The sequence below is a fragment of the Serinus canaria genome, chromosome 3 (genome assembly GCF_022539315.1).
Source record: "Serinus canaria isolate serCan28SL12 chromosome 3, serCan2020, whole genome shotgun sequence".
In the NCBI taxonomy this organism is placed as follows: Eukaryota; Metazoa; Chordata; class Aves; order Passeriformes; family Fringillidae; genus Serinus; species Serinus canaria.
In genome coordinates this window covers 22,014,474-22,029,518 of record NC_066316.1, presented here as the reverse complement: position 1 = coordinate 22,029,518, position 15,045 = coordinate 22,014,474, and the positions used below count along the sequence as shown (strand labels likewise).

General features: G+C 39.7%; 1 protein-coding gene across 3 annotated transcripts in view; it reads left to right on the top strand.

The window, feature by feature from the left end:
• RPS6KC1 (ribosomal protein S6 kinase C1) overlaps nt 1-15,045 on the top strand; it is an 85,492-nt gene that overhangs the window by 40,936 nt on the left and 29,511 nt on the right. For all 3 annotated transcript variants that reach the window (XM_018921282.3, XM_009096406.4, XM_018921283.3), the window contains 2 exons: nt 4,103-4,195; nt 14,932-14,979. In XM_018921282.3, coding sequence (XP_018776827.2) covers nt 4,103-4,195; nt 14,932-14,979 — 141 coding nt within the window. The remainder of the gene's footprint in view (nt 1-4,102; nt 4,196-14,931; nt 14,980-15,045) is intronic.

Genomic DNA, 15,045 nt, shown 5'->3' with positions numbered 1-15,045 from the left:
ACAGCTGCTTGTACGGGCTGTGGGGCAGTTTTAACCTTGGTAGTTTTTATAAAGCATATTTTTATTCCCTCTTTGAAATTAGTTCTGATTCTATTTATGCCTAACTTCGTATATTCAGAGTTGTTTCTTTTTGCGCCATTATGAAAGCTGTTGTCTTTTAAAATGTCAATTATTTTTGATTTTTCAAAGCAATTTAGTACCAAGAGGTACCTGCAAGCCTGCTGCCTGAACAGAAGAAGCAGTCTTTGTGGTTTCCATAAGATATCTTCCTAAAATTATCATTATATGTGCATGAAAATTACATGAAGTATAAAGAAAATGCACTGCTGTAGTTCTGTGAGTTATGAATTTAACATAAAATAAGAGATTCAGTCTCAACTTGTAGGATCACATCCAAGGTGTGTCCCAGCTTCAGGAAAAGTGCATTCCCCAGCTGGTGCTCACTGAGAACCTTCTGAAGCACACTGTAGTTCTGTCTAGTTCAGATGCAGGCAGAAATCCAACCTGGTTTTCTCCTGGTGCAGAGAGAGGAAGAAGCCAGGATGTTTGCCATACCAGGAGAGCTGGAAGCACTGTCACAGCCATGAGGCAGATTCCAGTGCATCTGCATCAAAACAAGGCATCTCCTTGCTGCAAGTGAAGATCTGGTTATGCTACAGGTAGACAGATATTGAAATATCAGACTCAGACCTCTGAAGGGCAAAGGGAGGTTGCATTTGTGATGTGCAGATCTGCACTGGTGTTTGTGAAAGTTCTCTTTTCTTATCCAGAGGATCTGTGGTGACTGATGTCAAAGGTTGCAGCATTAGCAGTTAAATTAGCAGAGCCTTCTGGGTGAAAGAATGAAGAGGGGAAAATAAAGATCAAATATGTAATTAGAGGGAAATCCAGGAAAAACAGCAGTTGTGCTGAGAAAGCTTTGAGAAACCAGTGCGAGGGGCATCCCTGCTTGAGCATGTGGATTGCTTTGAGCAACCAAGGAAGGACCAGGACTCCACCATTCCTCATGTTTCACTGCATCCCAGGAGGAAAAGGGTGCAAGGAACCCCACCACAGATGCTGGGGTGCCCCCCAGTCTGAGATGTGCACATGGTGTGGTTTTGGGGGTTTCCTTGTGCGAGGCCAGGAGCTGGATCCTTGTGGGTCCCTTCCAACTCAGGATATTCTGTGATTTCCCATCAAATGGTGTTTGTGTTGCTGGGCTTGGGATAGTGCTCTTGCCTTAAATGAGGTTAACATGAAATGCCCTTTCTCTTACTTGACTGCTGGAGTTCTCTGTCTCCCTCTGCTCTTATGCCAAAGCAGAGGAAAGGGCTATGGCCACATTCCTAGTGTAGCTTACAAAACCAGAGCTTTCCAAAGGCTTTCCAAGGACCCACAGGCTGCTGGGTCCTTGCAGGGGCATCACAATCAGCATCAGCCTTTTCCACTTGAAATCTACACATGGTAAAAGGTGATGGGGGGAGAGGATCTGGTGATGCCTATCCTAACTCTGGATAAGTCCAGTTGTGCTGCTCAGAGTGTAGTCTGGAAACAGAGAGGGCATGGCCACAACAGAGAAGATTCTGGGATACCTGAGCAGCATGCTGAGCATTTGGACAGGCTGCTGAAGGCCTTCTGCAGGTAGACGTAGTCTTACATTTTTTTCAGAATATTTTTCTCATTTCTAAGGCAAATGAAGCTTTTTTTTTTTTTTTTTTTTTTTTTTTTTTTTTTTTTTTTTTGTTATCTTCCTTCCTGTACTTTTCTGTTCTTCTGTTTTCTGCTGAGAGTGAGGGTTTTTAGTTATTTTTCTTCTTGCTGCCTAGATGCTGAGCTAGGAGTTTTACTCTATTCAGAGGAGCATTCATAGAGTGCTTAATTGCTGTAGTTTTGGGAATTGTTCTGGGAATTCAGAGTTTGCTTCCAGCCTGCTTCACAGCAGAATGTGGTGCCTTCCCATCACTGGGCTCTTCTGTTAGACTTTTGAAACAGTAAAACCAAAGTACAAAAAGAGCAAAACTGATAAAAATGGAGAACCTGCTGGGAGCTGTGGATGTGATTGTAAATCTCTTTAAAGTAAGAAGTGACTGTAGAGCACACATATAAAAATCAGTGTGTATACACACTATTACTGACTGTGCCACCACTGGTCACATTTTAGAGAAGGACCTAAAATATCTGTACTGAGCCTTTTTGGCTCTTTGGACAGGATGGGTGCAGAAATCTGATTGTATAGCATTATTAGACAACTATTAACTTCTGCAGAGATGTATGAACTTAATTCATGGTTGAAATGTTATTCATAAGAGAAAATATTAAAAGTGTGATTATTGAGGAATGGTTATAAAATGTAATAGCAAGCAGATAGAAGTGAAAATCTTTTATAGTAGTCTAGAGGATTAGGAAATGTTCTGTTCCTTTAAATGTCTTCCTTAGAATGCTTTTGAAATCTTGTCATGAATAAACTGTGTTAGCACAACTCTTTGTTTCAAAGGAAGTTTTTCATTATTGCAGAAAAATTGCCTACTCTCAAAATACTTTCAACAGTTCACTGAAATGTGGAACTGAAATTAGGTTTGGAGAAAAAAACCTAATTCATGTAGAGTTTTCTTTTTTTTCTTCTTCTTCCTGTTAAAGCCTTTAGTTTTAGACTGTAGAATCTGGGCTGTTTTCTCTTAACTGCTGTTGGTTTTCCTGCTTGGCAGGAATAATGTGACAAAACAATTATCAGATCCATACCAAAAAATGAAGATAACTAAGAAACTCCCAAACACTGAGCCCAGAAAAGCACACTTTTCTCTCAGCATTTTGAACATGTATTTATGGTCCTTTCTTCTGGATTTTGTGGGCAATCAGTACTTAAATGAGTCCTGATTTTTAGGAAGGAATTTGGAAGGAGAGAATATTGTTGAGTGAATGGGGAAGGCTTTGAGGAGTTGCTTTGGCCTTGGAGGGTAGCACAGTAAGGATGCCTCAGGGAGAAAAAATAGGATGGCAGGAAATTGCCCTGCCTAGTTCAGGATCTTGGAGTTTCTCATCACAAGGGAAAAATTTTTGATTTTTCCTGATACTTAAGCATTTAATCCACAGCATATTTATTTACCAGCCATTTTCCTTTGTGACATAGCAGTTAAATATTGCCTCAGAATGCTGACCTCCCTCTTCCTTTGCATCTTTGTGTGATAGAAATCTACTTGGGGAGGCCTGGGGATGCTTCAAAGGAGTTCAGCATTCAGCAGCTCTGCAAATGAATTTTCCTTATTTGTGAGGAAGAGATAGAGGTCTGTGGTTCTACTAGAAGCTACATGTTGAATTTTTGGAGGAAGATCTAATAAATTCCCTCAGTTGGCAACTAGAAACTGCTGAAAATACTTGTTCACATGCCAGAGGTGTATGGGATGCTTAAAATGTTGATCTTTGTCCCAAAAGACTTCCAGTTGAAATGTTGTTTCCCCCTCTGGCATGCAAGCTTTGAATTTGCTCTGAGAAACTACAAAACATAGTATGGACAAATATCTATGTATATTAGCATATTAACTACTTGAATAGTTAGCACCTGCCAATTTTCTTGCTGTGGTGTTAATTTCTATATTAATGATGCATAGCTAGTTACTTTTTTCTAAGGCAGCTTTAGGAATAGTTTCTCTTATGCCCCTTATTATTAAATAGATTTCATACAGCTCACCAGAGAGCAAGAGAACCCCATTTATAATTCTGTATTTTATGTTCTTCAGGCTTAAAAAGCCTCTAATTTGCTTTCTCCTCCTCAGTGATCTCTCAATTATTTTGTACCCAGAATACCTGTAAGGCTTTGATTGATTATTATTATGTGGTAAGAACTAAGTAATCAATTCCTGGGTTCCATTAAGCATAGAAAATATAAAAATTAATTCCTTTTTTCTTTTTAAAATTTTTGTTTTCAGTGTTATCTTGACTTTTATTTACTTGCAAGTTGTTTTTTTTCCCCCTGCTAAGGACAAACAGAAAACTTCTCCTTTCATCTTCAGTCTCTCTGATTTATGATAAATTTAGTTTCCTTCGGCCTGGCATTTGCTTCAGCAGGCAGTCTTCCTTCAAGTACCACCCTGATTGATGTATAATCTTTGATATCTTCCATTAGCCTCCAGGATCACTAAGTTCAAGGCCCTCTTGGAACCTAAGGAGCCCTGCCGAGGAACTGAAGACCTTCAGAGTCCTTGGGGTGATTGACAAGGTAATTCTTCAGTGTCTCTTCAAGAATTCAGTCATAAATCGACTGCATGCTGACATTTTGTCTTTGAAGCTGTGGATCTTAAGGATATGAAACAAAAGGGGAAAATGACTCAAATGCATCTGCACTTAAAAATAACAAAAGTAGAAGAAAAAAAGGCTTTTATCTAAGCAATTCATGTAAGGTCATGCAAAATGTATTTGAGCTAAAGGATAAGGTACATGTTTGGTAGCATTCAATAGGATGGGGCCTGTTTTTCAAAAATGAAATCATGGTTGCCGTTCTGGGATAAGGACAAGTTGATGTGTTTTCAGTTGAACAGTCTGGTGGATACTGAAAACATAGAAGGGTAGAAATTCTTACTTTTGAACTCTTACTTGAAATGGGAGCTGGGGACACACACAACTGTTCTCCTTCCCTGAGAATTCAGAATTGAAATCCCTTGCCAAGACAGAGATTCAGCAATGAAGCCAAGCTTATTTTTGAGTCATGCAAATAATGTCTTCCAGAATCCCAGGATAATACCCGTCTGTAAACAGTAAAGGACCATACGGATTTTTTTGCAAACCTAATTAAGAGACCAGAAGAATTGTTGGGTTGTTTTGATAATGCTGATTAGTTACCACCTTACCAAATACTTTTAAGATGATGCATTATTCAGCAGTGTGACAGTGGCTAATGCAGACTGTAACGGCTCGTTTCCTTTTTGCTGTGCCAAATCCCTTGTGCCTTTTGATAGTTCCTTATGTAGTCCCTAGTTTGTGCATGAGCTACTGATGCATGGTCAATTTATGCATTTGTAACGTGCATCAAAAACCTGTGGCTCATCCCTTGAGGTCTGTATTTCTTGGTTGCTTTTTCTTGTTGGACTGAAGCTAGCTATTGGGACTGCTTTTTGTTTTTCTTTGCCTGTTTCGTTGTAATTGTGTGCATAAGTTGATAACTTCTCCTTAGGGGGCTGTATACATTAGGTATTATGGTTGTTTTTATAGCACGCAAGGTTTTCTGACTTCATATTCATTGTGTCTTCTTTTCTCAGTTGTAAATACAGAACTTAGCCTGTATTCCACTCTGCATACATAGCAGAGAGACATGTTGGAAAGACCACCTATCTGTAGCACCTGTTAGTAGATGCTAACTAAGTTAGCAGCCACCAAATGGATGCAGTGTGCATGGATTTCGTGAATTATTCTGACAGTGAGCCTGCAGAAATGTTGGAAATGGATCAAGAAAGATTTTCTCAATATCTCCATTCTTGTGTAGTGCTAATGAACAGCTACTGGAAAAGATGCTTGAGCAGAATGAAGCTTTTGCAGTCCTTGGTGGTACCAGATCTCCTTAGCTCTCTCTGAGCAGTTTCAGTAAGCATCCCAGGTGTGAGCTGAACACGTCCAGATCTTTGAAGCAGAACTGGGGAGAATCAGGGTTCTAATGATGATGAAAACACAGGATTCTCTGAGCTGAAGGTGTATGCAAGGAGTAGCAGGCCTATGCATACAGTTGGAATGCTCCTGTGTAAACAGTATCATAGGGCTCAGAGTTCATGGTTAATTACTGTGTAGAAAAGGGAGCCAGATTCTTTCAGGTGTCTTTGTAGTCTGTGTTCCTTCTTCCAGATTCTCACATCACAATCTTAGCCTTATTTTGAGTATGCTGCTTCTTTCTAGGGGTCTGTAAAATTGGGAGGCAAATGAAAACCTGCTCTGAGCCCAGAGGATATTTTATTTGGTTTTATAATGTATACACAAAATGCATGTGAAGATGAAACAAAAGTGTGCAGATGTATCTGTGGGCTGGAGATGATGTCCCTGCCTTTGGTTTAAAGCACCATCTCCCTTCCTTCCTCACCATCACTGTCATTTCCCTCCTTCTCTGCTTCCATATGCCCTAAAGCTCTCATCATGGAGAAATCCAATCAATGTGTAAGTATCCTTGCTGCAGCCAAGTAGATGACATAGTGTGCTCGTTCCTGGAAATGGATTTTGATTTCCAGGGCCAGCATTGAAGATGCTATGCTTTTGGGCACAAGGCTGTAACTGATTCATCACCACGTGGAGCTTTGCCTGAAAATAATCTTCCATTCTAACCCTAAGGTAGCTGCTTTGGTTTCAGCAGAAAATGGGGGTGTGGTAATGAGCCACTGGCATTGTAACTGCTGGCTTGACTAACCCCGTGCAAGACTGGCTTAAACACACCAGCTTAAAATGGTGTTGGTTGGTTTGCAGACTCGTTCTCCCACTGCTGAAGCCCGGAGTGGTGTCTGCCTGCTGTAGTGCTGCCTCGAGAAAACCAGCTGTTAACCTTCCCTCATTCAAATGCTGAAAGGTTCAGTGCTTTCCCTTAGAGTAATGTCACTCTTTGTTCTTCTTTTGAAGCCTCTTCAAGTGTTTTGAATTGGCTTCATTTTCATGGACAAAATGCTTGTTGCTATCTGAAACTCTGGGTTTTTCAAACTATTTTAGACTAGGCAGAATGATTAGATACTTAATTTTAGCCTAGGTTATTCCCAATGTGCAATCTTTCTTTCCCTGTCTGCCCTTTCCCTTCCTTGTCACCTCAATAATTTTTGTTGTTTTGACCCTATTCTGCTAAGTCTGAGAGTCAGAGATCTTAGCATTATTAAGCTCCTTAAATTATTGTGAAAATTCAGGGAAGTATGCCCATATCTGCTTTGCCTTCCATCCTTCTGCTTTTGCTCTTGTGCAAAGGCTGTAGTATAAATCTATTTTAGTAGACCAAAGTGGACTTATATTTTTATTTTGCTTGAGGAAGCCTTTTTTTTTTTTTTTTTGAGTTCTGCTGCTGCTGTGTTTGCTCACTTTACAGTGTCAAAAGGCAATGAGGTGATGTTTGCAGGTATTTTATATGTTTAATATGTAAAGAGCCTGCTGGTGAGTAGGTTTCTGAAAATGGAGGTGTAATCTAATTGTAAAGGTGGCTTTTGTCCTGCAAACCTTGTGAAATGTGAGGTGCTACTGTTTGGGCAGCAAGGCTCTTATTGATGTTACCCGAGGTACTGCATTGGAAACAAATACCTAAATATTGTAGCTGTTGTTATCACCAACTATGAATGATCAATTATTTTATCATCTCATGTACCTTAAAGTAGGAAACTTCTTTTTTTGGAATAGGGAAGAGTTTTGCTTTCAGAATTTGCCTAATTAAAAATCAAGGTTGCAGGTTCTGTGCTGAGTTTCTGCCCTAGGCAAATCTTTCCTTTGAAGCTACAACCGGCCCCTAAAGAAACGACTTTGTTATGGTGCTGCTGGATACCTTCACAATGCTGTTTCAAACCCAATTTCTTATTCTTTAGAACCCTCTGTTATTTAGATTCATTCAATTTAAAGATTCACCTTGAAAGCAGAGTAATAACTATGCCTCTGTACTACATTAAGTAATAACTATGCCTCTGTAACCAATGGCTGTCTTTTATGTCTCTTCTATCCCCTCCCCAGTCCCCCATCAAGGCTCAGCACACTGTAGGCACTGGCACTGGCTGTGTTCAGTTCTTCCTCAGCTGTCCATGCATTTGAGCTTGTTGTTCAATACACTGTTAAGCTTTATTATGAAACCTAATAAAATCACATGCTCTCATCAGGGCCTTGCGGTAAAATTATTTTTGGAGTTACTGAGATGGATAACGTTTTTAGAAAATGGAAGAAATTCTGTTATTGTGAATATAGGGGGGTTTTGTGTCTCCCATGCTGTCCTGAGAAGTCCTGATTCTGGTGGCTGTACATTTTGGTGAAGTGACTAAAAATATGCAAGAGAACCAAATTAATATTAATTATTTATAAAGTGTGATCACTACTTGTCTGCTTAATGAGTGAAAGTGCCAAAAGGCAGAAATAGGTAGAATATATGTCAACTTCACATGCATAATCTGCAGACCCAGAGTTGAATTCAAACAGGTTATGGCTAGTTCTAATGAAATTTAATCAGAGGGGTAGGAGGAATAGTCCCTACTTATGGCAGCATGTGTGGTGTTGTGCCTGAGTAACAGACATAGCTAACTATGTCCTGTTAGTGTTTGTTAGCAACTTAAATATTCAGCCTTTTATTGTGAGGGGAGATTAAAGACTTGCAGCTGTGAAACTGAGTTGACCGTAGCAGATGTTTTCTCTCCCCTGGCTCTCAGGTGCACTCTGTGAGCACCTTTAGATCATCTTACAGATTTGACTGAGTGGCTGTATGTGCCTAAGAGGTGTGGGGGAAAGGGAGCTGGAATGTACATACAAACAGGGCAGAATGGAAAATAGCAGTAGAACAACGTTGAAAATCTGAAACTGAATAATAATAGTAACTATTCATACAAATAAACTTTTAAGAGCTGGTTTGATATTTTGATAAACTTTTAGTTTCTTGAGTGGCTTGCCAAGTCCTACAAAATCAAACCAACTACAGAGCTATTGTCGAAACTGATTTCTTGGCTCACCACCTTCCTTTCCCTACTGCTCTGGGATTATTCCTAAGCTACTGTCAGGTTTCAAGCCCCAAGTAACAAAGCTTGCTCAACTTTAAAACGTAGTCTCTCTGCCAGCTAGAAAGGGTCCTGTCCCTTCTTCCCTGCCCCCAAACACCTGCCACTGAAATCTTTCCATTTACACAGATCTGAACATTTCTCAGTGTTTGCTGTTGTAACCCTTGTTTCTCTCTAGCTTCTTTCCTGTTTGTTTCACTAAAATTTCTTTTGACTTGAGTGAGATTTGATAGAGTAATGCAAATTTTGCCCTTGCCTTTAGAAAAAAGAAATTACATTGTTGATTGTTCTTCTGCAGTCTGTACTATATGTCTTCTGGCCTTCAGAAAGAAATAAATTATTGAGATATTTTCTTTTAAACCAAGATTATGTAAGTTTGTCTTCGTAATTGTTACTAAGTTGCTTAATACATAATTTGTGCCAGGCAATTACTCTGGGATGCCAGTGGCATTTCAGATTGTAAAATGCTTTCATTAGTAAAACCTGCCAGATATATTTTCTAGGTTAATATTTCACCATTTGTAATTTATTGGCCAGTTTTTAGTTTACTTTAAGAAAACGGACTTTCCTCTCTGTTACCAACCAACTCAAAGTATTTAAAAATTCGAATTTGAATATATGCTGCTTTCTTAGTATTTTCATTATTTAAAGCTGCACCATTTGTCTTATAAGTACACTATTATTCCAAGTCATAGAATATACAGGCTGTAAGTTCCTTAGAATAATGGTTTGAAAGGAGGAATAATTGCAAACTGAAGATAATTCATATTGCCCAGGTACAAGGATAAGGAATAATCACATTTTTCATACATATTAGCCAAATGTAATCTCTTTCTGTAACGACAGAGGGAGATGAGTGAGAGTCTGGGGGGTGTAATCTGAAAAGTGACAAGAATAAATCTGTGTTAAGTAGATCTTTTAATCCTGGTAGCCTTGTGACAGCCGGCACAGCTGAGGAGAGCAGGAGGAATTGCACCCCTGCTCCTGCCCATCAACAGAGCTGTGTCCTGAGTGCAGCACCCAGCTGAGCTCCAGCCCGGCTGAGGTTTTCTTGCAGTCCCAAATACTCGTGCCAGGGATCAGGTGGATGACTTTTCTCATTCCTTGTCATCTGTCACTATAGCATTTTCTAGCTGGTGGGGTAAACACAAGAGAAGAAATCCTAGATGATTATCTGATGCATATTCAAGTTTGTAGGACTTTTGCTTGAGTATCTATCCTATGATAAGGGTACATTTGTTTAGCAGATAAGGACCCGAGTTAACAGGTGGCCCACTGGTGGCAGTATTTACATGATGTGTTTTCAGTGTAAAGCAGCAATTTAATAACAAAATGGAGCTGGTTTTAAAGTAATCCCTTAGCTGTGGTTTGTCTTGGAAACCTTTCTGCTGTCTGATTCTGCAGTAAGAGATCTTATTCAATTTTCTTTGATCAGGCATGAGCTATTTTTCACTTGTGTTAGTGAACCTAAAGTCACATTTCTGTAAGCAAGTGTGTTGATGTGTTTGTTTTGATTAGCGTTAAAAGCTGCTCCAGTAAATAAAAAGCACAGGTATGTTCTGTGCTATAGAAGAACAGAAACTAGGAAAAAAAAATTAGATGCTGGGCAGGGAAGAAGAGAGGAGGGGAAAACCCCAGAAAAGGAAGGAGAACTGGGGAAGCAAATGTGTGACAGGATCTGTGTGCTGGTGTTAAAGCCAGCGGCGGGAGAACAGCAAGAACAGCGCACTCAGAGCAGCCCTTCCTTCTCCCAGAGCTGTCCCCCATGACCTTGGCTGGCTGCTCGCTGGGGTGACTGCTGCTTCACCATGTTCTCTTTTCCTGGTGACTTGCCTGTTGCCTGCCCCTGGGTCTGTGCTCCCCCTTCTGCTGACTTCTGCAGTATTCCTTCAGTCTCTTATCTCTGGGCTTTGATGCATATGTTCTGAAGGTGGCCACCGTGACTTTGGGTGGCAGCAGATGGTAAACCTTCAGGCTGCCACCGGCTATACTGGTGTTAAGTTGGAAACTTAACGTTTGATGAAGAATCAGTAGTGCATATGAAAGAGCTTTTACTGCAGAAATATCTTTTAATTAAAAAAATTAGCATACCGAAACATTTGCTAATTTCTGTGCATTTAAAGGATCTTAAAATTAACTGTTTTCTTAAAGCAAGACTATGGTTATTTACCAAGCAGGTTTTATTTTATTTTTCTCCAATTAATTGGACCTACTATATTGAATTGAATTGAATTTATTTTCCTCTAAGCTATAAATCAAATCTAAGAAGCTAATTTTTTTAAGTAGCTGCTGTCAGCATCAGAATTAACTCTTGACTTAGGAAAGGGAAAAAAAATTCTCAAGTAGGAAATCCTATTTGGCATCATGGAGGGGTATTGCTGTTTGCACTTTGCTGAGATGCTGTCATGCAGTGCTGCTGTGTTCACTTGTTTTTTGGGGTGTTCCTGAGAGCTCCAGTGCTTGTACAAAATTAGGATGTCTGTGCTGCTGAAGACACTTATTTACATTAGATATTTATTTGTGGTGATTGCTATTTGTGTGTCAGTGTTTTTGGCCATGTTGGTTGTCATCAGTGCAAAAAAATAGAGAAAGAATGAGTAAGTAACAGAGCTGTAAGAGCCAGCATGATATGTGGACCTTGACTCTGTTCATCCATTAGTATTACAAATAGGATTTTGCCTTGTCTCCTTTTGTGTCACAGTCTAGTTGCTCAGTGCCCAGGAGTGCCCTGCTGTGCCTTCTTCTCCCTCCTCTCTGAGAGAGGATGCTGAATGTTACAGCTGGCAGTACGTTGTTAGGAGAAGTTAAATATTACAACTTACATGGTGAAAGAGGTTCTGTCAGCTCTGTGAGCCAGAAGCAGCCTCAGCTAATGCCAGCATCTCTGTGTGATCTGCTCTGGAGAGTGGCAGAGCTCTGTCCCAGGGAATGCTCTGTGGAATCCTGTTTTGTCCCATCTTGCCTTTAGGGTGAGGACTTGTCACTTTGCATTTTAAAAAGGAATCTTAGAATTACAAAAACACTTTTGCCACGGGAGGGAAGTGTGAAGGAATGCAAACAGGAGACTTGGTGCACTGCTGTCTATAAATTGGCTGTAAAGCATGAGGTGAGGAGAGTAAGTTGGCACCTGGGTCAGTTGTGCCCTTCTGCAGCAGTGTTGTAATGCATCCAAGAGCTGCTGACCTTTCTCTGCTCTGGATGAGTGATAAAAATTCAAGCAAATATGCTTGTGACCCTCTCTTTCCTGGACTTACCCCTTCCTGAAATAGCTTTCTGACTTACCTATTTGTGTTGTCTTTTAATTATTTGGGAGAATCTAGTTAAACCACAGCTTTGTAATAATGCATGCAGGCTGCTTTCTCTTGAAACAAGTTTTTGATTTGGTGAGCCCATGTAAAGTCTGCAGTTTGCCAGGGCCAAATGGACCATCACTACATGAATTTCTAAAGTTACTTCCAAGGCTCTTCCTGGGCTTCTTGAAGTCCCTTTTGAAGTAAACAGCCTTGCCAAAGGTTGGTACTGAATCAACAAAGAAATTATTGTCCCAAAAAGGAAGTGGAGCTGAAAATGAGGTGTTAGTCACTCAGGGAAGATAGGGTGCTTGACAGGAAGCAAAAAGAAAGGAGCTGGTTAGTTGGACTGGGTAGTCCATGTATGTAGTTAACCTCAAAGGCACAGGGATATTAGTTGTTGTTATTGCAGGTATAAAAGTGTAGCTGCTGCTTTGGTGTTGATGCTGCAATATAGCAGCAGATGAAGTTACCCTACAGGGACCTGCTGCCTGCTTTATTGGCCTTGGTGGTGGTGCTTCTGTACCTCAACTTACAGGGAGAGGGCTCAGTAATCTCTGCTGTTGCACCATATGCTAATACAGTGCTGATAAGCAAGTGTGAAAAATGAAAGGGAGGAATACATTAATTGTATTTGTGCAATAAGGTATGCTATCAAAGGTAATTATTTCATGACCGTTTTAGTTATAGCAGTTGTTTTATCATGGAATAAAAGATGGCTTTAGGAGCCTTTTATTGGAAAGACAATTGTATCAAATTAGTACCAAATTAGATTTTTGTCTTTATAAAGGTGAGCAAACCCATGAGCAGTTTTTAAATTGGTGTCTTCTACTCTACAAATGAACAAATCCTGTTTGAGGGTTAAAGAAGCTATTATTCTGTCCTTTATGCTGACAGCTTCATTACTGATTGGCCTACTGTTGGTATTAAAAAAATGTTTGGCTCCTTATGATCTTTGTGCATGCAACTATAATATTAATACAGACCACGGAACTGTTCATTAAGAAATGACTTTAAATGAGGTTGATGCTTGTAAATCTGGAGAGATACAGATGTTAAATGCTGCCATTCCTTTTCATATACAGCCGTATGGCTAATAATTTCCAAGTGGCTAAAGCTCTTGTTAGCAAGAGTGCTGGTGTGTTAAGAATGGCCCTATAAATAACTTTAAGAACTGAAGTTGAAGGTGCTTCTTTTAAAGACTATTGTTAACTAAACATTATTGCCAAACAGATGGAAAGCATTCACCAGCCTGATGTTTTTAGGTCTAATTATATTATCGCCAGTCCTGTACGGCTCAGTTGAAGAGGTGTATCCAGAGGCCAATTTATAATCATTTAGCCAACACCTGTTTGGGAGATATTGACAGTCAAAGGGCACATTTAAAAAAAAAAAATCACATATGTTCTCGTATTTATTGCCTCAATGTGAACAGTGTCTAGTTGCAAACAAACTTGGGAGAAGAGGAAGGAGAGTGATTGTAAACACATACGTGTTTCCAAACCATCTTTATCTTCTTTTGGCACCTTCTTGTAAAGTGGTGTTTATTTTTTCTCTTGTTCTGTTGATTTTCTTTGGTTGGTTGGTGTGGTTTTGTGTTTTTCTTTAATTTTAATTTTACACCTTTTGGTTAAGCAAGGGTAACAAAACCAGTTTTACAGTTGTTATTTATTAAGTTGGTTTCCTCTATTTCTGGAAACCCTATGTAAATGGCCTAAAAAGTTTTTTGGCAAACTCAAAAGACTGGGAATATTTGCCTTTCCTTACCATGCCCTTGAAATGGAAACTGTGTGTCATTCCTTTGTTAAAAGAATCTCAGTACCCCCAACTTCTGTTGATATTTTTTTCCCCACCAAAGACACAGAAAAGCTTTTAAAATTGTCTGCAACCCTAGTAAAAGAGGAGGCCTTTGAAATGGGGAAGAGTCTGTGACTTCATTTACTTTGGTGAAATATTGTGAGAGAGAAATTATTAGAAAATACTTCAGTTCTCCTTCTCATGTTTGAGATGCAATGGGGAGAGAAGTGGGTTTTGAATGCTGCCATCCAGAGACAGCAGAGCATGGCTGCATTGCTGCCCCTCGCCGCAGGGAGCTGAGGGAGCCTGGGTGCTGTTCTCCTTCTGCCACCTGATGAAGCCTTGTTGCTCCTGATGTGTCATTCCTCTGCAAGAAGTCTTTGTGGGTGCAAGCTGACTTGATCTTCACTGCTCCTTGTCCATTCAACCCAGTGTTAGGTAACCCCAGTGCCGGCAAGGGAGAGAAGCCCTTTAGGAGTTTGATTTTGCAGCCTAAATATTTTGCTATAACTGTATGTGAGTATTTATACTGGAAGCTTACATTGTCTGTTGTAAATAAACAATGAGGGCACACTTGTTCCTAGAGGAGGGTTGAGCTTGTGCTGCTCGCGTGGCTGTCTTGCAGCTGGTGCTTTTCAAGCACATCTGTGTTCTTAGGGTTTGAAAACACTTAATTCCTGAGCAGGGTGGCTTGAAGGCTCCAGCTTTCTAAAGATTCAGTTTTCTAAATGTATATACACATGTATCTTTTTGTTTTTGTTTTCAACACATAACCAAATGGATCTTGCTAAGAGTGTAGGTGCTATTTAGTGCTTCTCTCATTGTTTTGTTTAAAGTGCTTTCAGTAGAGGTGATGTAGTGCTAGCAGAGATGCTCTTTGCAGCTGTAGGTATTCTTGCCTCTGCAGCAAACCCATCTACACTTAAATCCTCTTTTTGTTGTTGTTACCCTAATTTTAGAGATCTATATCCTCAGTAATTTTTTTGCTAAAAAAAAAAAAAAAAAAAAAAGAGACTGGATGTCAAGTCTGTATGCTGCAGGGGTTTAATTTTTAAATTGATGATATCACTTCTTTTTAAGAGTGTTCAGCATTAGATTTAAGAACTATAACTAGAAGTTTTGTTTGCTTACTCCTGTGAATCCTAAATAAATTCTGATTTCTTTTTGCTTAGGTTTTGCTTGTAATGGACACTAGAACACAGCAGACTTTTATATTGAAGGTGAGTAAAATCTTTTATTATATGACCTCTGAAATTATACCACCACACAAAGATCAGTTTGTATGC